This window comes from Sciurus carolinensis, chromosome 8 (assembly GCF_902686445.1).
Source record: "Sciurus carolinensis chromosome 8, mSciCar1.2, whole genome shotgun sequence".
NCBI lineage: Eukaryota > Metazoa > Chordata > Mammalia > Rodentia > Sciuridae > Sciurus > Sciurus carolinensis.
Window position 1 is genome coordinate 94,245,840 of NC_062220.1, and position 25,039 is coordinate 94,270,878.

The 25,039-nt window shown below is 32.2% G+C and overlaps 1 protein-coding gene across 3 annotated transcripts in view; it reads left to right on the forward strand.

Annotated features, from left to right (window-relative positions):
• Positions 1-25,039, forward strand: part of Septin7 (septin 7) — a 93,752-nt gene that overhangs the window by 11,312 nt on the left and 57,401 nt on the right. For 2 of the 3 annotated variants that reach the window (XM_047560314.1, XM_047560315.1), the window contains exon 3: positions 15,216-15,318. In XM_047560314.1, the coding sequence (XP_047416270.1) occupies positions 15,216-15,318 (103 nt within the window). Of the gene's footprint in view, positions 1-13,878; positions 13,884-15,215; positions 15,319-25,039 lie in introns of all 3 variants that reach the window. The other variant, XM_047560316.1, reaches the window with a different exon arrangement.

Here is a 25,039-nt window from a genome sequence, read left to right on the forward strand (position 1 = left end):
AACCACTGTAACAACTGTCATTTATTTGTACTTACTGCATGTGAAATGTCAAACCCTTTATGTTATTTCATATATGCCCTACAGTAACCTGGTAGGAATATTGTTCTGCTGTAAGACTCAGAAAGTTTGTATAATTTATCTACCAGAACATATCTCTCAGTTTCAGCAGATACTGAAATCCAGATTTCTTAGTATGCTTAAACTGCCTTATAAATGTCTTATATTTTCTTTAAAGTATTTAGGGAATCATTTTAGGACTTTGTTAATTTGGCCTTCTCTTACTCAAATTGAATAGTATTTAGTATTCTTGCCTCTGCTTATGATGTTCTTGAGGTTCCATCACCTATTAAGGAAGGCCCAGCTAATAATTACCTATTCTGGAAGATTTTCTCCAACTATATGAATCCTTAATGAGTCTTCATTTACTCTGAATTCCCATAAGACTGCTCTTTTAGCAGGTAACAGCATAGGTGTACTATTAATTTTTATGTATTGTCAGTTATTGTTTATATTTAATGTTGCAGTTATTGTCATTGGGGTTGTATTGCAGAATTGTGACAAATGGCATGCCCTTTGTAGCTCCCATAGTCTCTAACTTCAGTATATATAGCGATGATCTTGGATAGAATGTTCTTCTTATAAGGAAATATGTGTTGAAGACCTAGATTATTAGTAAAATTAGAATTCGCTGTTGTGGGATAATCAGATTATTTTGTACTTCAGTACCTTAACAAAGCACATTTCAAATCTTTGGTAAATTTGTAAATACAGAAACTTTTATCATAGTTTATTAAGAATTTAAATAGTAATATAATTTGGTTTGCCACACAATTTTTTAAAAAGCATTTTCCTAGTAATTGTTTTAGTCTGCTAGGGCTGAAATAACAATACCACAGATTGTGTGGCGGAACTTCTCCGGTGGACTGGCAGTTGGTGTCACCTCGTTCTTTCATTAAACAACATTTATTTTCTGACAGTTCTGGACACCGGAAGTCCAAGGTCAGTGTGCCAGTAGGGTTGGTTTTTTTTTTTTTTGCGGTGCTGGGGATTGAACCCAGGGCCTTGTGCTTGCGAGGCAGGCACTCTACCAACTGAGCTATATCCCCAGCCCTAGGGTTGGTTTTTAATCTCTAATGTCTTTTCTCTTCTTATATGAGTCCTATGGGATTAGGACCCCACCCTATGACCTCATTTGACTTTAATTACTTCCTAACAGGCCCTGTCCCTAAATACTGTAGTCACATTAGGGTTAGGGCTTTAACATGAATTTAAGGGGACAATATTCTAGTCCATACCAGTGATTGACTTTCTATTTTTCTGAATGGCATTGTAATAATACAGAAAAGTTGTAGAAAATTTTGAAAGAACAAATAACAATATTTCTGTTTATATTTATTAGGCAGGTAAGGATAAGATGATTAGAAACTATTTTATGAACCATAAGATTTGAAAGTTTGACAAAAAATGATTTTGATGTCTTTAAGAAGTTAGTTAGTGAAATATATATCAGTTACTAGAAATAACTTGAATTTTCTTATGAAATTGGTAGATTGTGGTCAGAATTCTAAAATAAAATGCAGTGCATATATATCATATGTGGGCATAGAGTACAATAGTGACTGATTAGAATGGAATAAAGTCAGTCTTTAAAATTTTTGAGTATTTGGTTAATAAATTTGAGTATGTCTTCTGATATTTTCATGAGATCACAGGATTGGAAGATGCATTTAGTCCTTTAGTCTAGTCATGCACACAGTACTTTAATTCCTCTGCAGTATAACTGCCAAATAGTTGTCTAACCCCAAACTGTCCAATAAGGTGTTTATGAGCATATATGGCTGTTGAGCACTTTAGATTAGGCTAGTCTGAACTGAGATGTGGATCATGGTTGGGATCCACGTATTCCCATTATAATATCTCATTTCATAGAAATTACATTTTGAAATACTTTGGATTTACTGAGATAAAGAAAATGTATTATTACAATTAATTTTACCCACTTTTGCTTTTTTAATGTAACTAAAATATTAAATATTAAAATATTTTAAATTACCTATGTGACTTGCATTATATTTCTAATGGACAGAACTGGTCTAACCTGTATTAGAAATTCACTACCTTCTGAGGAAGCAGATTTCATCTTCGAATAACTGTTAACTTTATTGCTTCTATTTTTAGATGGAGGTGAATGTTTGTACTCAAAGATTCTCATTTGCCTCTTGAGTCCAAAAGTCTAACTTCCCTTTATAATATTAATCATTTTAAGACAACTTGTAAGTCTTTGAGTCTTCCATTCCCTTTAATAATATTTATACGGCAGAGGATTATCTCTCTTCAATGGTTGGTTTACACCCTCCAAACTTTATTTTGCATGAAATCTGCTGGCATCAGTAACTGAATATCTGTGATCTTAAAATTTACAAATCTGAATAGATCTATCTTCTGTCTGGTTCTGCATGCATTATAAGTCTGCTAATCAGGCTTAAAGTTAAATTACCTTTTAAAAAGGGCAACTTAATTTTCTTATTGACTTATGGAGCATACTTTCAACTAAGCTGTCTCTGCCTTTTCCCTCTTCTGCTGCTGTTTTTTTTTTTTTCCTTTTAATTTAGAGGAATTTGTTGATTGAATAGATGAAATATATCCCAATGCCCCTCTTATTTCTGCTGTTCCATCTTTAAGAGTTCTGACTTCCCTCAAACTTCGTCTTTGGGATTCCAGTTTGGAATAAGGTGGGGCCAAAGCATGTGATTTGGATGCCTAAATTTTATTTGGATTCTGAGTGTCTTATGAAGTGTTTGTTAGCTTTCTCAGCTTTTATCATTTGCATGTTTGACACACTTATACCTTCTATGTTTTCATCAAATTATTCAATAATATCTTGGCTTAATCGAGGACATAAAGATCATTGCTTTCTTGTTATTATATATTTCTCCTGAAGTTGGCCTGCAATTAAGCAGCTATTAATTCATCTTACTTTATTAATATTTTAGCCTTTATTTCTCTACTTTGTCTTTGTTCACATCATGATTGAGATCTTGTCGGAATTATTACCTATAATTTCTTACTTGGCAGTCAAATGAACTTGTCAGAAATAAAAATAGAAAACATCAGACTTACCTGTTGAAAAGTAAACCTGTAGTGATTTTTGGTGTACATTACTTCATTTTTTTCTATGTAATTTCTTCAAAAGGGAAATATTTCAGATTTTTTAATAATAACTTGAAAATGTAAAATTAAAGAAAACTGAATGATCTCTAAACAGTAAAATACAACCAGTGTTAAAATTTGGGGGGTTTTTCTTTCAGTCCTTTTATTTTATAGACTTTTAAAAAAGCTGTAATAATATGGCTCGTGATTTCATTTTTCTTGGGGAAATACTTGGGCTAAATCATATGGTAGATATATGTTTATCTTTTTAAGAAATTGCAAAACTTGTTTCCAGTGTACTGGTAACATTTTACATGTCTATCAGCACTGTATGAGAATTGTACTTGCTCTACATACTCACCAACCCTTAGAGTGACCCTTAATTTTATTCATTATAGTAGGTCTGTACAGGTAACTCATTGTGGATTTTCTTAGTGACTAATAATATTGAGCATCTTCTTTGCTTATTTGCCATCCATAGATCATCTTTGGTGGTCTGTGGAAATCTTTGGTCCATTTTTAAATTGGGTTGTTTATCTTACTGAGTTGTAAGAGTTCTTTATATTTTAGATGCTAGTTTGTTGAAATATGCAAATACCTTATTTCTCATTATATTTTTACCTTCTAATTTTAGCATTTGTCAATAATTCTTGCCTGTGGCAATTGTTACTATGTCATTTGTCTTAATAGTTTCTGTTTACATCATGTTACATTTTAAGGGGGTTATGTTGTAAGGAAGAGCTTTTAATTTATTCATTAATTCATCTGTTATTAGTATGGACACATGAATGTTAATTGGTTGCTCTTTCATATTGACTTTTGTTCATCTTTTTAATGTGCCCCCGTCATTTTTTCTGAGTTCTTCCTTATTTTCTGGTTTATCTTGTATTTTTCCTGCTTAAGGCTTGGAATCAGCCATTATCTAAGGTCACTTTTATTTGAGAATAGTATTTACATACTAAATCTGGGCATTAGAAGCATTGCTATGGGAGTATCATGCTTCTACTGTTTTGAGCAGAGTTAGGGAATACATGTATTTATGTACATATGTACATTTTTATGTGTATACAGTTGTGAACCTTGAATTCATAACTGGTATATGAATTCCCATGTGTTATTTTAGGGTTCACTCGAGTGTTTCTGTTTTTCTTATTTGTAACTCCTTTCTCTTCCTTTTAGAAATCTCTTATCACAGTTTACTTACATATTTATAAAATTGTTATACAGCGGGTGCAGTGACCTACGCTAATCCCAGCAATTTGGGAGGCAGAGGTAGGAGGATCTCAAGTTCAAACGCAGCCGCAGCAACTTAGCGAGACCCTGTCTCAAAATTAAAAAGAAAAAAAAGTCACACATAGATAGAGCTTCAGGACTGCTCTTTTTTTTTTTTTTTTTTTTTTTTTGGCGGTACTGGGGATCGAACTCAGGGCCTTGTGCTTGCAAGGCAAGCACTCTACCAGCTGAGCTATCTCCCCAGCCCAGGACTGCTCTTATAAATATATTTACTTATTATAGTTTTTGTGTATACTTTTTTTTTCTTTAGCCTTATGCCATTATAGTCAAAATACTCTTTTTCAAAATTTTCTTTCACTCCCTTCAGTGTCTGTATGTTAATTTGAAATACAGTTAGTGTCATTTATTATTTTTTGTATTCCGTTTTGGGTTCTTCTCACATATTGGTTGATTTCGATTTTTTTGTTGTAGTCAGGATATATGAAACATAGTATGGTGTTATAGTCACCTCTATAAACAGTATATACAGTATACACTTTCTTTTCCCTGCTCTCATTTCCCTTTTCTTTCTACCTCTTTCCACTCTGCCCATAGAGGTTACTAGTTGTATAAGTTTCTGACTTTTTCCTCCTATCTTTTTGGACAAAAAGAAGATATGTGTGAGAAAGGACACATAAAAATTATACTTGTGAGGTAGTATGTTAGACAACACATGCTTGTTCTTATAACACCTGTATTCAGATATAATTTATATATCTTAAAATTCCTTTTACATACACAGTTCTGTGGTTTTAATATATAAAGCGTATGCAACCATTGCCATCATCTGCTTTTAGTACATTTTCATCACTAAAAAGAAATTACTCATTAGTAATCAGTCACTGTACTGATTCACTGTACCTCTTCTCAGCTCCTGGCAATTACTAATCAATTTTTTATTTCTATGGATTTGCCTATCCTGGACATTTAATATAAATGTGATCTTTTTCAAGTGGCTTCTTAAACTTAGCTAATGTTTTTAAGATTATCCATATGTTAGTAGTACTTTATTCTATTTTATTGCTGGATGTTATTCCACTGTATAGATAATATGAAATTTCATTTATCCATTCATCAGTTGGTTGTATGCATTGGGGATTTATTTATTTTTTTGTTTATTTATTTATTTTTGTTATTAGGAAAATTCTGCTGTGAACATTTGAATACAAGTTTTTATGTGGACATATTTCCAATTGTCTTGGATATATACCTAAGAATAGAATTTCTAGACCCTAGAGTAACTTCATTTCAACTTTCTGAGAAACTGCGAACTGTTTCTTAATTACCACCAGCAGTATATGGGAGTTTTAATTTCTCCACATTCTTGTTTACACTTGGGATTGTCTCTTAAATTTTACTTATCCTGTTGGGTATGAGGTGCTTATCATTGTGGTTTTAATTTGCATTTCCCTAATGGCTAATGATGTTAAACATTATCTTTGCAGGAATGTCCATTAAAATTCTTTGCCCAGTTTTTAATCATGTTGTCTTCTTAAGTTGTAAAAAAACTTATGCTATGTTCTGGATATAAATTTGATATCAGATGGTGGTTTGTGAATATTTAATTTCCAATTGTCTTTTCACTTACTTGATGGTGGTCTGTGAAGCATAAATGTTTTTAGTTTGGATGAAATTCAGTTTATCTGCTTTTAAAAAAACACTTGTGCTTTTAATGTTCATATTTAAGAAACTTCATCCAAGATCATGAAGATCTATTCTTGTTTTCTTTTAAGAGTTGAATAATCTTATATCTAACATTTAAATCTTTGGTCCATTTTAATTTTTAAATGTGATGTGAGCTAGGGAATCCTTTCTTTTTATGCAGATATTCATGCATTTTGATAGGCACAGTGTTGAATTTATAAATCAATTTCCCATTTAAAAGTTCATGTCATCTGCAATTAGAGATAGTTTTACTTTTTATATTTACAATCTGGATATCTTTTATTTATCTTGCCAATTGCCTTTTCTTGAACCTCCAAAAAGTGTTGATTAGAAGTGGCATGAGTGAACAACTTTGTCTTGTTCTTGATTTTAGAGTGAAAGCATTCAGTCTTTTACCATTCAGTATATAGTTGTGGGTTTTCTTAGATGCTGTGTGAGTTTGAGGAGTTCCCTTCTGTGCCTCATCTGTTAAGTGTGTTTATCATGAAAGAGTGTTGAATTTTTGTCAAATACACTTTTCTTTTCTCAGAGATGGTCATATGGTTGTTGTGTGTGGTTAGTTTAATTTAGTGTTTTACATTGGTTAATTTTTACATGTTAATCCAGCATATTTATTCTGAGATAAATTCCATTCTGGTCATGGTATAATTCCTTCCATATTGCTGGAATCTGTGGTTAGTATTTTGATGATGGTTTTTGGGTCTGTAAGAACACTGGTTTTGTTGTTTCCTCTTGGGCATTTGATTTTGGTATCAGGGTAAATTTGGTCTCATAAAAGAAATTGGAAATTGTTTCCTCTTCTGTTTCTTGGAGTAGTTTGTGAAGGATTGGGCAATCTTTAAGCATTTGGTAAAATATACCAGTGAAGACATCTGGGTTTGAGTTTGTCTTTGTGGGCAGTTTTATGCTTTTGTTTAGTTTAGTTTTGTTTTGGTTATCTTTGTGTGCATGTGTGAGAGAATTTTTGATGATTAATTTAAGCTTTTATTTGTTATAGGACAATTCCAATTTTCTGAATTGTTTTTTGTTTTTGCAGTGCTGGGGTTGGAACCCAGGGCAGACAGATGTGCTGACACAGAGCTGTATCCCCAACCCATTTGTTGATTGATTGCTTGAGTCAGTTTTGGTAGTTTGTGTCTTTCTAGGAATTTTTATATTTCTTACTAGGTTATCTAATTTGTTGGCATACAATTGTTCATAGGTTGCCTTGTAATATTTTAAAATTTTTCTCTTAAGTTTGGTAGTGATTTTTTCTTTTATTCTTGACTTCAATAGTTTGTCACTTTTTTGGTAAGTCTTGCATAAATTTGTCAAATCTGTTGATGTTTTCAGTGAACCAAATTATAGTTTTGTTGATTTTTTTTTTTCCCCCATTGCTTTTATGTATTTCCTTTATTCCTGATCAGACCTTTATCATCTTCTTATCTTTGTTTGTTTTGGGTTTGATTTGTTCTTTTTCTAGATTCTTGGGAAGAAACAACTGCACATGGTCAGTTGCTTCTCACTTGCTTCTTTCAGGGTTCTCATTTTCTTTGCTTTGTTTTTTGACGGTTTGATAATGAGGCGTGGATCTTATTTTATTTTGCTAGGAGTCTACTAATCTTTTAACAAATTTGGTGGGAAGTTTTCTGCCAATGTTCAATACTTTCTCTCGCTTCAACTCCAGCACATCATTTTTAATAAGTATAAAATATATGTGATCAATCACGAAGTTATTAAAGTGATGGCTTGAGCACAACCAAAAAAATTAGGCTAACTTATTGAAAGACTTAACGCATAGGTGCTAAAAATGTACTGGAATGATGACAGAGTTTGGAGCAGAAAGGAGAATTAACTGTCAGATATCTTTAACCATCAGGAGAAAACAGGAGTATGGTAACTGACAAATTTAAATAGGGAGAGAAAATACTGTTAAACAGATACTTTTAAAAAGCAAGGGTTCTTTCTAAGACACTAGAGTGGTCTACTAGTGTCTCAGCCACCACTGTCCAGTAGAAACATAAGGTGAACCACATATATAACAGTATATGCAGTTATATACTCTAGTAGATACATTAAGAAAGTAAAGGTAAAAAGGTGAAATTAACTAATAAAAGCTCTCATATTTTACTTTACCAAATGTATTCATAATACTATCTTTTCAGCATGTAGTCAATATAAAAAATAATGACTACTTTAACATTATTATTCTGCATTCTTTTTATTTGTAATAAACTTATGAAATCTGATGTATGTGTTAATAATGCCTCATTTGGAACTGGTCACATTTCAAGCCAGGTACAGTAATACCAGTGACTTGGGAGACTAGGCAAGAGGATTGTAAGTTTGAGGTCAACCTGTGCGATTTAGTGAGACTTTGTCTCAAAAAATAAGAAAAACTGGGAATGTAGCTTAAGTGGTGAAGTGCTCCTGGGTTCAGTTCCCAGAAACCCCCCTCCCCCCAAAAAGTATGTGTGTGTGTGTAACTGGTCACATTTCAAGTGCACAACAGGCATATAATATCAGTGGCTAACATAATCAGCACAGATATAGAACATTTTCACAGTTGCCAAAAGATCTATTTGAGAGAGTAGATTGAAATGAATAGAAGGACCCAGTACTGGATGAGGATTATGAGCATAGGCATTCTGTTACATGATTTGCAGAATTAAAAGCACTTACTTGTGGAGCAGTTTGATTTTTGTGGACCAAAAGTTTTAAGTTTTCATTCCCTTTGATTCAGCAAATTACAGTCCCACAAATTTATCATCTTGAGAATATTAAGATTTAAATAAAAGATTATTCAACAAAGCCCTGTTAATGAAAGTAAAAAAATTACAAAATAAGTTCCTTGGACAAGTGAAACAAAAAACATTATAGTACTTCACATGTTAAATGTCATGCAGATATTAAAAGCAAAGGTTTAGAAGAATAGACATGGACAGATAATGGTATACTGAATAGAAAAACTATTTTCAGACAGTTGGCAGAGTCACATCAAAGACATTAAAATAGATCCAGAAAATTCTCTCCACTATTAAAATCAATGAGAAAATGGGCAAGTATGGTCAAAATTAACTTTTTTTAGAACTCTGGAAATTAACCAAAAACTTGTAGCAATTCAGGGAATACTTAAGAAAAAAAGCTGAGTTTTTAGGAGGAAAAAAATTAAATTTTTTTCTTTCAATGTTTAAAACAATGTATCTGTAAGTGTGCATATATATATATATGAATGTAGGTATATACATATAATTATATTTTAAAATCCGAAGGAAGGTGAATTGAACTTAAAAGTTATTTTGGAAAGACCAAATGTTTATCATTGAATTTTAAAGTAATTGATGTAATTCTTGGATCTTTGTAACCTGATTTTTAAAATTGTAATTGCCAAGAGGTGAAATAGAATTCTGGCATATTAAGGCAATTTGGGTTGTATGTTATTATTTCTAACCATTTTGGTTTTTTATTGAACATCTTATTTCTCAAGGATTGGGGGAGTTGAAGGGTTGAGGTAAATTCTTTGAGGATTATTTTTAATTTTCCTGAAATGCTGATATTTATTAGGCTTCCATTATTTTACAGTTCCCTTGCTTAGTTTTTTTGTTTTCATTTTTGTTATTACCAAAAAGCATATTGAGCAGATTTCAAAATATGTTGTGGTATTTTGACTGATGGAAAGATTTGTTAAAACAAATATAATAATCACACCTTTAAATAATGATGACTCATCAGAATTTGATTTTAGATATCAAGTTTTGTTGACTTTATTCTTTGGAATAAGAACATGGCAAAAGAACAAAGAATTCTGGACAAGTTTCAGTATATAAGCATCTTGTTCTTTGAGTAGTTTTAATTTTTAGAAATAAGGTTAAATAAGTTAAATATTGAACTTATTCCTTGTTGTATTTAATTTCTATCAAGTAATGGCATTGTAGCTTTTTCTTTTTTGTTTTTGTTTTGTACCGGGTACTTGACCACTGAGTCACACGCCCAACCCTACTTTGTATTTTATTTAGAGACAGGATCTCACTGAGTTGCTTAGTGCCTCGCTTTTGCTGAGGCTGACTTTGAACTCATGATCCTCCTGCCTCAGCCTTCCAATCCTCTGGGATTACAGGTGTGCACCACTGTGCCCACCTCTAGTTTTTTCTTAAATATGAATTTTCACAGAAATAGGATCTAACTAAAAATTATAAATATATGCTCTTAGAAAAGTTGATTAAGGTTTCTTTTTTTTTGCGGTGCTGGGGATCGAACCCAGGGCCTTGTGCTTGCAAGGCAAGCACTCTACTGACTGAGCTATCTCCCCAGCCCCAAGGTTTCTTTTAACAGAACTGAGCTTTAATATCAAAGAATGCTTTCAAGATCTTAAGGTTTTAGGTAGAAACCTGGGTGAATATACATTTATTTATACTCTCATACTTATAAATACCACAGTTATATCACTCACATCTATAAATAATGTTTCCTTACCCAGAGATTATATTTCACAACTGGCATTGTGAACATTTTGTTTGTTCAGGGAAAGAATCAGTGGGTGGTTAAGTCTTCAGAATTACAGACTGTGGTTATTTTAGCATTTGGGGTAAGGAAAGGTTCTTATGAGATATGAAAAGTTTGTGCCTTAGTCAAGCAATATTGTGATTAGCATAGTCTCTAAATAGTATTTTGGACTATTTGATGGGACACTTTTATGCAAATTCTGGGATAATTTGTTTTACAGCAATAGTCAAACAAATTTGTCTTTGATCTTTGGACTCTTTCTTCAGAAGAAATGTTCTTGAAGATGTGGTCCTCAAATATTTTTGCTTATCAACTGTGTAAATGACACTTTGCTAGTATGATAGAGATGAATATGAGTTCTGTCCATCTGGGATATCAGTCATATGAGGGCACTGTAAAATGTTTTAAATAATTTAATTTTTGAGATAATATAAAATGTTTTAATAATTAGTAAGTGCAAAAAATTGTCTACTCTAAACCAACCTAGTCACTCTTCTTCCTTACTGTGTAACAGTGACTGCATTTCTTAAAAGTTATTAGCAACCTTACTTTCAAAGTTTACTGGTCACATTTTGACTTCTCTGTAGCATTTCAGACAGTTGATCAGCTATCCATCCTTGAAACGGTTTTGGTTTTCCTCATATCTTCTCATTGGCTAATCTTTCACATCCTAACGGTCAATATTTTAGGGTTCCAGGGCTCTGAATTCCCTTCTTTATCTACAATCTCTCTTTGGGAATACAGTCCCTTCCCAGTAGTAATCTGTATTTTCAGCACTAACCAGTCTTGGAATTTCTGCCTACTGGACATATCATATAGCTAATAGGCACCTCAAAAAACATGTTCAAAGTTATTTTTGATTTTGCCTTTTACCATCCAATCTTTTCTTCCACCATTGCTCCTTATTTCCCTAGAAGACGTCACTAGCCATTGAGTTATTCAAGCCAAAAACCTAGGAGTTATCCTTCATTTCTTTTTCCTTCACTAATCACATTCAGTCCATGTGTCAACTTTATCTTCAAAACATTTTGAATCCTTAATCTGCCATTGCTTCCATACCATTTTAGTTCAATATACCTTGCTTTCCTGGACTATTATAGGACCCTCTTTACTAGTTTTCTTATTTCCACTCTTTCTTCACCTTGCACAGAGAACTATCTTTAAAACACTAATCAGGTCACTTGCTTGTGAAAACCCTCCAGTGGCTTCCCAACTGCCTAAAATAATATCCAGACTTCCTACTTTGACTGAGTCCCACATAATCATACCCTGCCTGCCTCCCTGACCTCATTTTCCATCACTCATACCCTTGTCCAGACTTTGCTTTGTTCATATACCTTCTTTTACACTTCAGTTCATATGCCTTCTTTTTACTCCTAGAAATACCAAGTTTATCTCCAATTTAGGGTTCACTCTTTACCTAGAATGCCTTTCCTCCCTTTCGTAATTGAATCTTATATGCAGAAGACTATACCGAGGCTAAAAAAAGTGAATAAGACACAGAGCTATACTCCTGAGATGTTTTTTTTTTAATTGTATACAAATGGGATACATGTTGTTTTTCTATTTGTACATGGAGTCAAGGCATACCATTTGTGTAATCATACATTTACATAGGGCAATGATGTTTGATTTCCTGAGATGTTTTTGTTATGTCCTTTTGTCTGGTAGATTCCTTGAAGGTGCAGACTAAAATACCGTAATTTCTGAAGCGTTTTCAACTTTCTAAGATGGCTTCTTTTTTTCTCCTGCAATTTATGTAATTCATTTAATTTCTGCCTTGATGGAGCTTACATTCTTGTTGGAGGTGGGGTGGAGATAACTAATAAACAAGATGAATAAAATATATATTAGGTGGTGGTAAATTTAAGTGCAAAGCAAGCAGCAAAGTACTGATGAGGAGTGGATTAATTTTAAATAGACTAGACAGGCACATCTCTCTTTGAATTTGACATTTTCATAATAAAGTTAATCTCTTCCAGAGAGAAAAAGCAATGAGTTTTAAAAGTCATGAAGTTAAAGCATCCTAATGTGTTTGAAAAGTAGTTAGGAGTTCAGGGTAACTGGAATAGAAATGAGGATGGAGAATTGTGGGAGACCAGGCCAGATTAACAGTGGAGCTAGATCTTGCAGGGCCTTGTCAGCTGGTGGTTCTCAGCTTTGGCTGTTCAGGTGAACTATCTGAAGAGCTTTAAAAGTACTAATGGGTGGGTCCTGCTCTTAGAGATTGACATAATTGATCTGAATGGAGTATAATCAGGGCATTAGGATTTTATAAAAACTCCCTAGGTGATTTCTAAGATGTACCTAAAATTGAGAATCACTGTAGGTCTTTTGTTAGGAATTTCAATTTTACCTTTGAGGAAGAAGTCATTGGAGGGTTTTGTCATGGGAAAAATAATTTTGTAATTAATTAAGTTTAAAATGATGTTCATTTATTAAATTTAATCAACTATAAAATTTATAAAACAGTAATACCTTAACTGTCTCAAATTGTTGGAAGTTGGTTGTGATGTAGCTCACAGATTTGTATTTGTATAAATGCCTAGAATGCCTAGTTTGTCCAGTGATTTTCTTTTCTTCTGTTTCATAATTGCCTTTCAGTTTTGGTAACCCAAAATTTTTACCCCATCTTGCCATATGTTACTGCTTACCATCTTTAGCTTTTTTCCCTTTCCTATATCCACAGTCTGCATTTCTTCCAATTCTGAACTTGAACTTCACTTTAATGGAATTGAAAATCAGCATTTTACAAGAAGATTTTAGCTAAAACATTTAAGTTTATCTGATCTGGGCTGCCTTAATGCAGTGATTGACAAAAAAAAAAAAAATCTATGAATTTTTTTTTCTTATTGAAAATTAGAAACTGTTGCCTGGATGTCTTCCTGAAACTATACTTCTACATCTTTTCCACCATTTCATGTAAGACTAAGGTGCAGGTAATTGTGCAGGTACATAGTATTTGGCCTTATAAAAACATAAGAGTCATTTGTTTTATATTTCAGCAGGAGAGCCGTTGAAAATGAATTTTAACTCACACCACTTGATGTCCCATAAACACACAAAAAACATTATGATGTGTATAGAGAAGTCTGTCCTCAGTTTATTTGTAATTTACATCTAATTTGTTGAGTTACATGTAAGTAACTTTCATTTTTCTATCTTTTGCTGTGTTCCTATGGATTTGCCACTCCTGTTTGGACTGAATTGTCATTACAATTCTTGGAATTCCTCGTTTACTGTTCCTCTGGGAATTTGTTCTGTTGGAATCTGGAACACTGGAATGATGGAAATGTATTCTTTACAAAGTAGCTGTAAGTATACTACATAATTTATACAGAGACACTTTTTCAGTCTAAGTTAACTTAAATTTAACTTAGAGTTGGATGAAATATGTACTTAGGAAATCTTAAATTGAATACATACTTTAGCTGTACTCATAGTAGGCTTTCAAATATTGACTCTAAAATGCTGTGTTCTGAGCAGTCTCCTAATCATTAGCTTTAAAATTAGCTTTTCAATTTAATCAACTGAGTTGGCTTATCAACATTGGCTTAAAAACTATATCAATTAAAAAAGATTATGATTGGAATATTTAGCTACACACGTGATTCTAGTAAAGAATTTAGATGACTTTGTTAAACACAAATGTGTTGAATTCATCTCCTGAATTTTTTTTTCTTTTAAATACCAATGTATTTGGTTTAAATACCAAACCTTTTAAAAGAAATATGTTTGGTTTAAATACCAAACCTTTTAAAAGAAATGTGTACCTCTAAGAAGTATTTGCCATTATATTGTCATGATGAATAAGATTACCTCTAAAGTAAAATTAGCCAGTAAGATTCTACTCACTCAGGTGGTCTGAGCTATGGACAGTGTTTCTCCCCAATGGGCAAGTTAAAACTCAGACTTATTTATTGTTAACAATTTAGGATTAGATTTTTTAAAATTACTTATTAAACAGTCATAGAGGTCATCAGAGAGTCAAAAACTCATATAGCAAGGAAATTATAATGTACTTAAAAATATGGATAAGTTTGATTTCCTTGAAGATAGAGGTAACAGATCACGTAAAACCTTGAAGTGACATAATTGAACCTGGCATTGTAGCTTGAAAGCTATTGTTTGTTGATTGACCTTGATCTTGAGAGCTTTCAAAGAATTTATGAAAAAATTGCTTTAAACTAAACTTTCTTATTTCATGAATCAGAAAACAGATTTCAAGAAACTCACACCTGTAGTGATTAGTGTAAGTAAAGGTGATAATTATAAAGGGTTCTTAATACATTTTCAGAGGATTTGAATTTTTGTTGGGAAAACTGCTTTGTTATTTTGTTGTTTTAGTTGGTCAGAATCTTATTACTAATTTATTGTCAGTTGAAATCCACTGTGAGGGAGGTTCACTTTTCATTCCCTTGGGGTTTTCGTAATTAGCCATTGTGTTGTCAATCAATTTAAGCTCTGTTAATTTCATTCATTTTGCTGGTAATACTTTTTATTAGTACCAACATAAAAACAGTTGGATTTTCTATGAATAATATTTTGTATAATTAAAAAATATAGATCAGTAAATAAAATTGGAAATGTGTGGTAGAATACTGTTGTTGATACATGAATAACTTGTCTCTTTTTACCTTTCTCAGCAACCGAAGAACCTTGAAGGCTATGTGGGATTTGCCAATCTCCCAAATCAAGTTTACAGAAAATCAGTGAAGAGAGGGTTTGAATTCACACTTATGGTAGTAGGTAAGATATGATTCTGCACTAAAGTGGAGTTTTGGTCTAAGTTAAATTGTTGATTAGCTCTGAATAAAGTTAAGACAATAGCAGCCCAAATAACTATAGTGAATGTATGTTATATTTTATCTATTAATTTATATGATTAGATTTTCAAATTTAATGTAGTGGTATAATGAGATTTATATATCTTATCTGTTGGAAACCAAAAGTTGAGAAATGGTGATCAGTAGAGGTGAAGTAGAACCCAAGAGAGTTTCTCTTCAATTAATAATATAACAAAAGAAAATAGTATCTGGTGCTTACTCATTTCTCTAGGATAAGTTTGTTCTGTGCCTTATCTATTATAATGAAGTCATGTCACGTCAAGTGAGCATTTAACAAACAAATATGTGCTCTAAATTGAGAGGTGGAGTGAAGAATCATAATCCAAATGAATATGCTTAGATGTACATCCATTGAATATGAGCCCTTGAATGAATTAAATATGATGCTCCTTGTTCTGTAAGTCGGTCTCCTTTTTCTTTGGTGTTTTATGTCATGAGCACCTTATTCTGTTTTATGGTCCATTTGGAGATATTAAGGACTATTTGGCTATAGGTTGGTAACATCATTAATACATGTAAAAAAACATATTCTACCTTTTACTATGAGTAAGATTAGTAATTTAAAGTGACAGTTTTATTCTTAAATGACTACATAATATTTTTACCTCATATAGACTAACTTTAGAACCTTGTCAGGAGTATGTTGCAACTTTTTTGTACCTTTTTTTAAGAAAGTAAATAGGAGGGTTGTGGATCAATTATCTTTCACAATAAAATTGATTTGATGTTGGGCTGTTAAGATAGTGTTTATTAGGTTTTGCTAATCATATTTCACTGTATAGTATTTTTATTTTGGTGTTGAATTGAATTTCTTGAATTAGCTATGATATAGTCCTTTATTGAGGGGAAGAATTATTTTACCTGTTTGTCAGTTTGTGGCTGTTTGGAAGTTGTACACATTGTAATAGTACATAGTTAAAACTTGGTTCAAAGTTTGCAAAGCTGATGTTGATAAAGTTGATTAACTTGCCTCACTCTGGTTTGGTAGAAGCGTAGTATACCTAGCTTACAAATTCCTGCTGTGGAGCAGAGCTGGGTCTAGATGCAAGATACATGGACAAAATAAAGAACAAGAGTACCTTTTCTGTAGGTTTATAGCGTCATCATTATGTATGAAGAAACATTGGGTCTTACCTTAGTGGTTATAAATAATGAATTGTTATAGCTCTCTAACGTAGGTCCATTAGGAGAACCAGAACAATAGAATGGTAATAAGTTCTTGAACTTAGTAGAATAATGTGTGGTGATCAAAGCCAGATGATTTAAAATTTCAATGTCATTTTTTCAGATAAAATCTGATAAGTCATTTGATCTTGCTCTTTAGACTAAATGTGCAGTCTTTAAATGTATCTTATCTATAAGTTTTGTGATCATCTCTTCTGGGAAATTCAGTTTCTTTTCTTTTTTTTTTTTTTTTTTTTTTTTACTTGCTGAATCTCATCAGAGGTTAAAGGAAAAGAGGTATCCATGTCCTTACATCCTTACTCTATTCTCCTACTGCACATTGAACTTGTCTTCTTTTGCAGTGCTAGAGATCAAACCCAGCACTATGATAGGCAAGTGCCCTACTACTGAACTACATCCCCAGCTCTTGAGCATTTGTTAATTAGCTATATTTATATAGATGTGTGCAGAGATTAAATCTTTTCATCTACATAATAATAGTTGTGCCTAATATATAGTCAGTCATTTTTTAAGTGTCTTGGTATGTTGATCTGGTTTTCAGACAGACTGAATCTTACAGCATAAATCATGGAAAGCTAAAAGCCAATCTTTGTTTTAGAATTCTTGACTTAAAAACTACAAGCAATTCTTTATAAGCCCTCATTTGTGAGATCTAAATTCAGAACAATTCTGACTCTTAATTCTTAAGACTTAAAACATTGATTATACTCCATGTATGTGTGATATGTCAGAATACATTCTACTGTCATGTATAACTAAAAGGAACAAATAAATAATTAAGACTTAAACATTGTTACAAATTGAGAATCTGTATCAGTGATTTCCTTTTGTACTTTGTTGTAAAACCTTTGTTCAGTAACCTTGCCTCAAACAATATATATTGAGTACTTACTTGAGTACCTTTTATTTTATTTAAGAGGTGTGGTGTGAATTTCCATATTTTCTGTCTTAAAGGAGCATATAATTGGCATGACAAGATAAACTACAGATTAAAAAAATAGGTGACATTTCCAGGAAATGAACACAAGTCAGTAGACTCATACAAAAATTGAAGATCTGTAGAAGTTTAAGACTGTGGGAGAGTTTACCACTGGTTTCAGATTATTAATGCCTTATTGTGAGATATTAGGGCAGAGTTTTGAGAATAGATTTGAAGTCGAGATCAAGCGAGCATTCTAATTTTGAAAATAGTAACCTAGCACAAAATTTATGTGCCAGGCAGTGTTTATTATGGCAATTGATTTATACAGTTCATAAAATAATCTTATGAAGTACCCCATTTTAGAGATGAAGAAACTGAGGTATTAGATCAGGTTACTGTCTTTGGTTGCATTACTAGCAGGTGACAGAAGCAAAATCAGTCTGCTTCTTAGTCTGTTTTCTGCATTTTGAGACAGGATCTTGCTGAACTGCCAGGCTGGTCTCAAACTTGTGATCCTCCTGCCTCTGACTCCTCTCAACCTCTTGAAGTAGCTGAGATTACAGGCAGTGGTGCCTAGTATGTTATATTCTTAACCATCATGCAGAGAGGCTTATTTAGAGATACTGGTTGTAGTGCACAGTGCAGTCAGTAGAGGGCAACCATAATGCCTTGAGCTTATGTGAATTCAACTACACACTTTGTTTTCCCTAAAAAAAGTGGGAAGGGGGAGAGGAAGAAGTGTGGGTATATGTGAAAGTGGGGACAGGATTTAAAAATGAAAACTACAGAACTTAATATGAAGAGTTTTTTTCTGCCATTCACAGGAATGAGTGTCTGCCTAGAGTGTCATGAAGTGGAAGAAGAGAATTCACTATTTTACTAGTCACTGTTAGCTTCCACATACTTTCATAGTATATGAGCATTTCACCTTACTGAATATTAATCTGGTGACAGTATGCCACCACTTTGTGGTGCTTGGGATTGAACCCAGTACCTCAGGCATGCTAGGCAAATGCTCTGCCACTGAACTAATCCACAGGCTAAATCCAGTCACTGTTTATGTGCTCAAAGGAATAGTTACTTATTTTAGTACACGAGAAAACAAGTTGCTAGATTATATTTCATTGTGCTGTATGGATGATAATAGGATTAATTTTCACTTCACTTTGACTTTAGGATATGATCCCTAAGATGTCAACATGCATTTAAAATAAGGCTTTTGTTTTTGTGTGCTTCCTAATTAGATATGAGTATAATTGAGAATAAAATGTTAATTGTAAAAGTTATGATTTTACTAGAATCCTTCAAGGAGGTAGAACTCAGAAGACTACAGGTTGCTTTGTCTCTAAATATTTCAAGAACAGGTGGTATTAAAACTATTAATTTCTTTGAAGATTAAATCCAAAATTTGATTATTTCTATAATCTTGAGGTTTGCAGGATTTCTATGGTAGACACTTTGTTTTTGTTTTAGTTTAATGATATATCATGTTTGACCTATAACAATTATCTTTAGTAGCAGATTGGCATTTCTGTTTTTCAGTGTGAAAAATCTTAGAACATTAGTTTAGCCATTTTCAGAATGCAGGGTTTATCATAAAGTGTTTTTTGTATATGCTTTATTAGAGATAGTTTAGGAGGTAGTCAGTGTTAGTATATACAATGACTGTCTTGGTTTTCATTTTTCTCCATCATACTGTTGATATTTTAAGTGATTTAATAATATCCAGTTATTTGAAAAAGCTGAAGGTAGGGTAAGTCTTGAGGATGTAGGTCAGTGGTAAAACTTGGACTTTAGCATATGAAATGTCCTAGGTTCAACCTTCATCACCTCAAAAAAACCAAACAATAATAACAACAAAAACCCCCCACTCAAACCTGAAAGGCAATATTGACTCATTTTATATGTAGGCTGTTGGGTTGTTAGTGGTATTTTTAAGATATAGTTTGTTGGAATGCTTTAAGTAGTGTTTTAAAAAAATTCTTCCTTGAGATATTTTTATTTTACTTTAAATAATAGAAGTAATTAATGAATAATGACTGCACAGCATTATGAATATACTGAAATTACTCATTTGTCTAGTTGAAAAAATAGTGATTTTTTTCTCACTTAAAAAGTAATTTAACCAAAGAAAAGAAAATTCAGAGGAAAAAACAACTATGTAATTCCATGTATCCACTATTGTAATTTTATGCATTCTTTCCAGGTGTTTGATCAGTTTCATTGCAGAAATTAGGAAATGCAGAAAAGCAAAATGGGAATAAATGTTACCATTTCACCCATCATAACACTTAAGTATAGAAACATGTAATCTTGTTTGTGTGTGTCTGTAATGTTCTATGATTGCCTTTTAAATTTACCAATAAGTTGTGGTCATCTTTCAATGTCAGTTGACCTGACTGTGGGTCAAATTGTGGTTTTTAATATTCATTTTATTTTTTGAAAAATGACTTAAGTAATCTTCGTAGAACTATTTATTACAAACTTGAGTTTTTAAAACATAGATGCTTGTTTTCTCTCTCACTTTGGTTTAGTTCAGTTTTAAGATTGTATGTCTACTGTACTTGGCCATGTTGTCAGGATAGTCATACTTGATAGTTAATAGTAATACCAGAGTAAACATGGTTATAGTTGTGTTTTTGCTTGTATTTGCAGTTATTTCCTTTTGGTTAAAATTTTGGAAGTATGAATTGCTGTTTTTTAAGACCATTTTTTAAAGGAGTTTGATACAAATAAAAATTGCCCTAAAACAGCTTGTACCATTTTACACACTGTTTTTAACACCCACTTCTCTGAATACTGCCAACATTGGATATTATATTCTTCCTTTGACAATTTATTGCCAGAGATGTTGATGTCATTACCATCTATATTTTATTGTTGTTTTTTAAATGTTTATTTATCTTTGATATTACTGCTGCTTTTTTGTTTGTTTGTTTGCTTGTTTGTTTTTGTGCTGCTGCAGAATAAACCCTGGGCACTCTAGCATTGAGCTCTACTCCTAAACCCATTTGCCCTATTTGTAAATGGTATATTTCAGTTTACTTTTAAAAACTGTTTATTTTTAAATGATATGTAGGTACTCTAATGACTATTATAATTTTGTTAGGCATCAACATTTTTTCCATAATTTTTTGTATTACGGAAATTTTATGTTAACTTGATTTTATCATCATCCACTGAGTCTGTCTTAGGGATGTTGTCCTTAATCTTCTTTTGCTTGATTCAAGAGTATTAGTAATTCCACTGTATTTAAATATATAGACTAAAGGTTTAATTTTTTTGTATTTTATTTTATCTATTTTTAGGACAGGGTCTTGATAATGTTGCCTAAGCTAGCCTTGAACTTCTGTGGCTCAAGTGATCTTCCTGCATCTACCTCCCAAGTAGCTGGGACTACAAGTATATGCCTCTGAACCCTGCTTAAGTTTTATTTTGAAATCTTAAATCTGTATGGATTTATTTTGGTGTAATTTGTAATAAAATTTTCATTTTTTTTTTTTTAAATGGCTAAGTAGTCCTCCTAAAACTGTGTGTTACAAGCTTGATTTTTGAAAATGTAGATGCCTGGTTTTCATTTTCTTGTCCTTTATTTAGTTTAGTTCATTGATCTTGCTATGTAAATATTACATTATTACAGTTATAAATTACAGTAATTTTGTTGTGTTATTTGGGAGGTAAAGGTGACTGGAGTTTATGTTTAATTTATGGAGATAGGCAAACAAATAAACAGTAGTAAAATAATTCTAGAATGTTGTATTTTCTAGAAGGAAATAAACATAGTGATACCTACTTTATTGTCAAGGGAAATCTGCCTTTCTGAAAAATGAAGTTTTTTATGATAATGCCTGAATTACATGGAATTTAGGAAATTAAAAATTAAAAAGAATTGAAAGTGACTTACCAATCAGAGATTATCATTAACATTTTGCTATATTGATCCTCCGTATTATTTACTTTTGACAGCTGCATAATATTTTCAGCTGTGGCTATCATATTTTGTCATTTTTTATCATTTGACATTGGACTGATTTGGTTAGCTTGATATCATCATATAGCTGCAGTAAAGATTTTATAGAATGGAAATTTTGGACAACATTTTAATTATAATTTTTATATTTATTTATTTAGTGGTACTGAGGATCAAACTTAGCCTCATGCGTGCTTGGCAAGTTCTACCACCAAGCCATGCCCTCAGCCTTTTAACTGTGATTTTTAATGACTGTGACAAGATATATCATGTTTTTTATTTAGTTTTTTATATCATGTTTTAGATTTAGTTTTCCACCAACATGTATGAAGTTTGTTTTTACCCGTACCTTGCTGTAAATGACATGGTGGTGAAGATCTTTAAACCCACAAGTTTTGGAGCATATATGTTGGGGAACAGAGATCTGTTATTGTTATATTCTCTGAAGTATGTTCACTAAGCATTTGAACATATTGTGGCTCTTGAATATTGGCAGATTAGTTCTTTAAAGTTTTTAATTTTGACTGAATATGAAGTGATTTATTGCATATTCGAAGGTGAGGCTGTTTATCCTGTGGATGCTATAACTGTTTCAGATCATGAATGAAGAATGTAAAGATACACAAAAACATTTTAAACAACTAGAAGAAAAAGTGTACAACTATCTCCATCATAACTCTGATATGATAAGTGATATAAGGAATGTCTAAACCAAATGCTATAGGAGTTTAGAAAAGGTAAACTTAAAAAGCACATGCCACCATCTTAAGTCATTGCTCGTTTATGAGAGAAATAAAGCATGTTTTTTTTTTTTCCAGAAATAAGTATATTCATGTTTTGTTCACTTAATTCTTTATTTCATTTAGTGTCAGTGTCCTAGTCATGGAATAATGTAATTCAGAAAAATACTTGTAAAATAATCTTATAATGAAGTCTGTTTGGTTTTATAACAAGCATTTAGATTAACATATGTAAGAAATAATTTTAATAATATCCTATTTTCAGAAACTTTACAAATGTTATTATTCAGTATGATTTGCAAAATATATATTAGTAAATCTTTGAATTACAATTTTTATGTATTTTTACCTCTCATACATGTTATATCCTAATATGGTATTTGGAAAATAGACAGTTTAAGCTACTCTAATTTTGGAAAACCTGACCACCTTTTTGCAGACTTTGAGAACCCTAAGATAAACTTTATGTGTACTACATCCAAGAGGAAAGATAAGAACACTCATGTTTTTCAGCCCTAGAGAAATTGTTTCTAGAGAAATTGTTCTTTGCATATTGAATCAGTATTGATTGGGTAGGTAGACAGAAATAAAATGATGGCATGTTTGTTGGGTTTAATTAGCTAGACTTTGGGATATAAATGAGAGGTCCACATTGTCTGTCAGTACTTAGTTTAAAATGAAGAGAGGAGGGCACTGAATGGAAAGATGTTAAGACTAAGACAAGATCATGAATGGAGTCATATGATAATCCATCTTATGGAAAAAAATTATTACACAGAAGATTCATTTCATAAATATGTAGTTTTCCTGTTGGCAAGTGTGTCAGTCAGCTTTTGGTCTCCGTGACCAAAATACCTAACAAGAACAATTTAGAGGTGGGAAAGTTTATTTTGGCTCATTGTTTCAGAGGTTTAGTCTATGGTTGGTGAACGCCATTGTCCTGGGTCCAAGGTGAGGCAGGACATCATGGGTAGTGGAGGGAAGCCACTTAGCTTATTGTAGCCAGGAGCAGAGAGGGAGAAGGGTGGGGAAGAGAGAAAAAGGGGCCCCAGGAAAGATGAGCCCTTTCATGGCATGACCCCAGTGACTCACCTTCTCGAACCATATACCCTACCAGGCTACACATTTACTACACAGTTCATTCAAACTAGGATGAACTGATGAGTTTACAGTTACCATAGTCTAATCATTTCACTTCTGACTATTCCTGCATTAACACTGAGCTTTTGGGGGACACCTCATATCCAAGCCATAACAACAAGGAAGAATGATCATTCTTGATCCTTAAATAGGCAGTTTCTAAATCTACGGTACTCCAGAGCATGCAGGTCAAATACCTATTGAGAGTGAAGTGAGTTGATCATTTTACCTCTTCTAACACTTAAGGCGTCTTTCTCTCCACCGTATTTGTATTTTGAGTAGTTTTTGTGTTATGAATAAGGTTTATTCTTTGCCAAAGCAGGAAGTTCTCTATTATTACATTTTTTGGTATGCAGCATAGATTTGTTGGAAAGAGAGTTTTATGCCCTTATATCATTCTTGTTCATTATTGAACTATAGAAACTCAGAATTATTTTAAAGATGGCAAATTTATAATCTACATTCTATGAAAGACCTTTATAGTGGTAAAACTTAATATTATCTTGTTAATTTTACTCAAGCTTTGCTTTTTAAACAATAGGAACACATTTAAAATATAAGTTCCATATATTTACATCTGAGTTTTTTCATTTTATTTTACTATATGGGAGTGAATATTTAAAGCTGTGGTGAAAGTATTGAAGACCATGGACCATATTTTTAGCAAGGAAGGGGAATGCTCAATGGTTTCACTGACTTTCTAAATTTTCTGAAATATAATAGAGATTTTTGTTATGTAATCATTTTCTGAGGAGACATTGAATAAGTCTCAAAGGTATTCTTACCTACCTACCTAAAATATTGAGTGTTACAGATATGAAGTATGTAATTGGGATCATGTGGCATTAATTTTTAATGGTTATGTAATGAAATTTTTGAAGTAATTCTAAGCACAAATCACAAGTACAATACATACGTACATAACTTTTTTTCCCCTGAAATATTTGAGGTAGATGATTATTTATTGCATCTTTTATAATATATTTGCTTTCCTCAAGGATATTCTCCTGTATAATTATACATACAATTAAAATCAGAAAAAAACTAACGTGCTTATGTGTGCGTGTGCACACACGCGCACACACACAGATGTTTACATTACATCTGTATCTGTATGTATTGAAAAAAGGAAGTTCACAATGATATTTCTAATTTTAATCCATCACCAGATGGGTCATTCTAGTTTCATCCTTTCCATATTTGTATTGACTTTTTGATGGTGAGAAACCATTATCCTCTATATGTGTACCAATTTGATCAGTCCTGTGAATATTCAGGAAGGAAAGTGGAAGAGAAAGAGGTAAAATAATTTTGAAGAGTTAAAAAGCCCAGTAATTGACTATATTGTATAGAAATAGAAGGAATAATCTCCTTTTTATTGCTTACAAAATGTAGAAAATTGGTAAAATTATAATTTTGGACAGATGGGAAAAAGACCAGTGGAAATAAAATATCTGGAAAAATTTAACTCAGAAATGGAAGTTATCTGCATATATGTGTAATGTTACAGAGTTACTGTTGATTGTCCTTACATATGTTTTGACAAACTGAATTTAGAGAACTTGAGTATGATTCCCATATTTGCCAACAATTGGAACAAATTGGTTAATATTTAGAAGGAAGAAATTTGAGATTTTGGGACTTGTGGGTTTTTTTGGATTTCTTT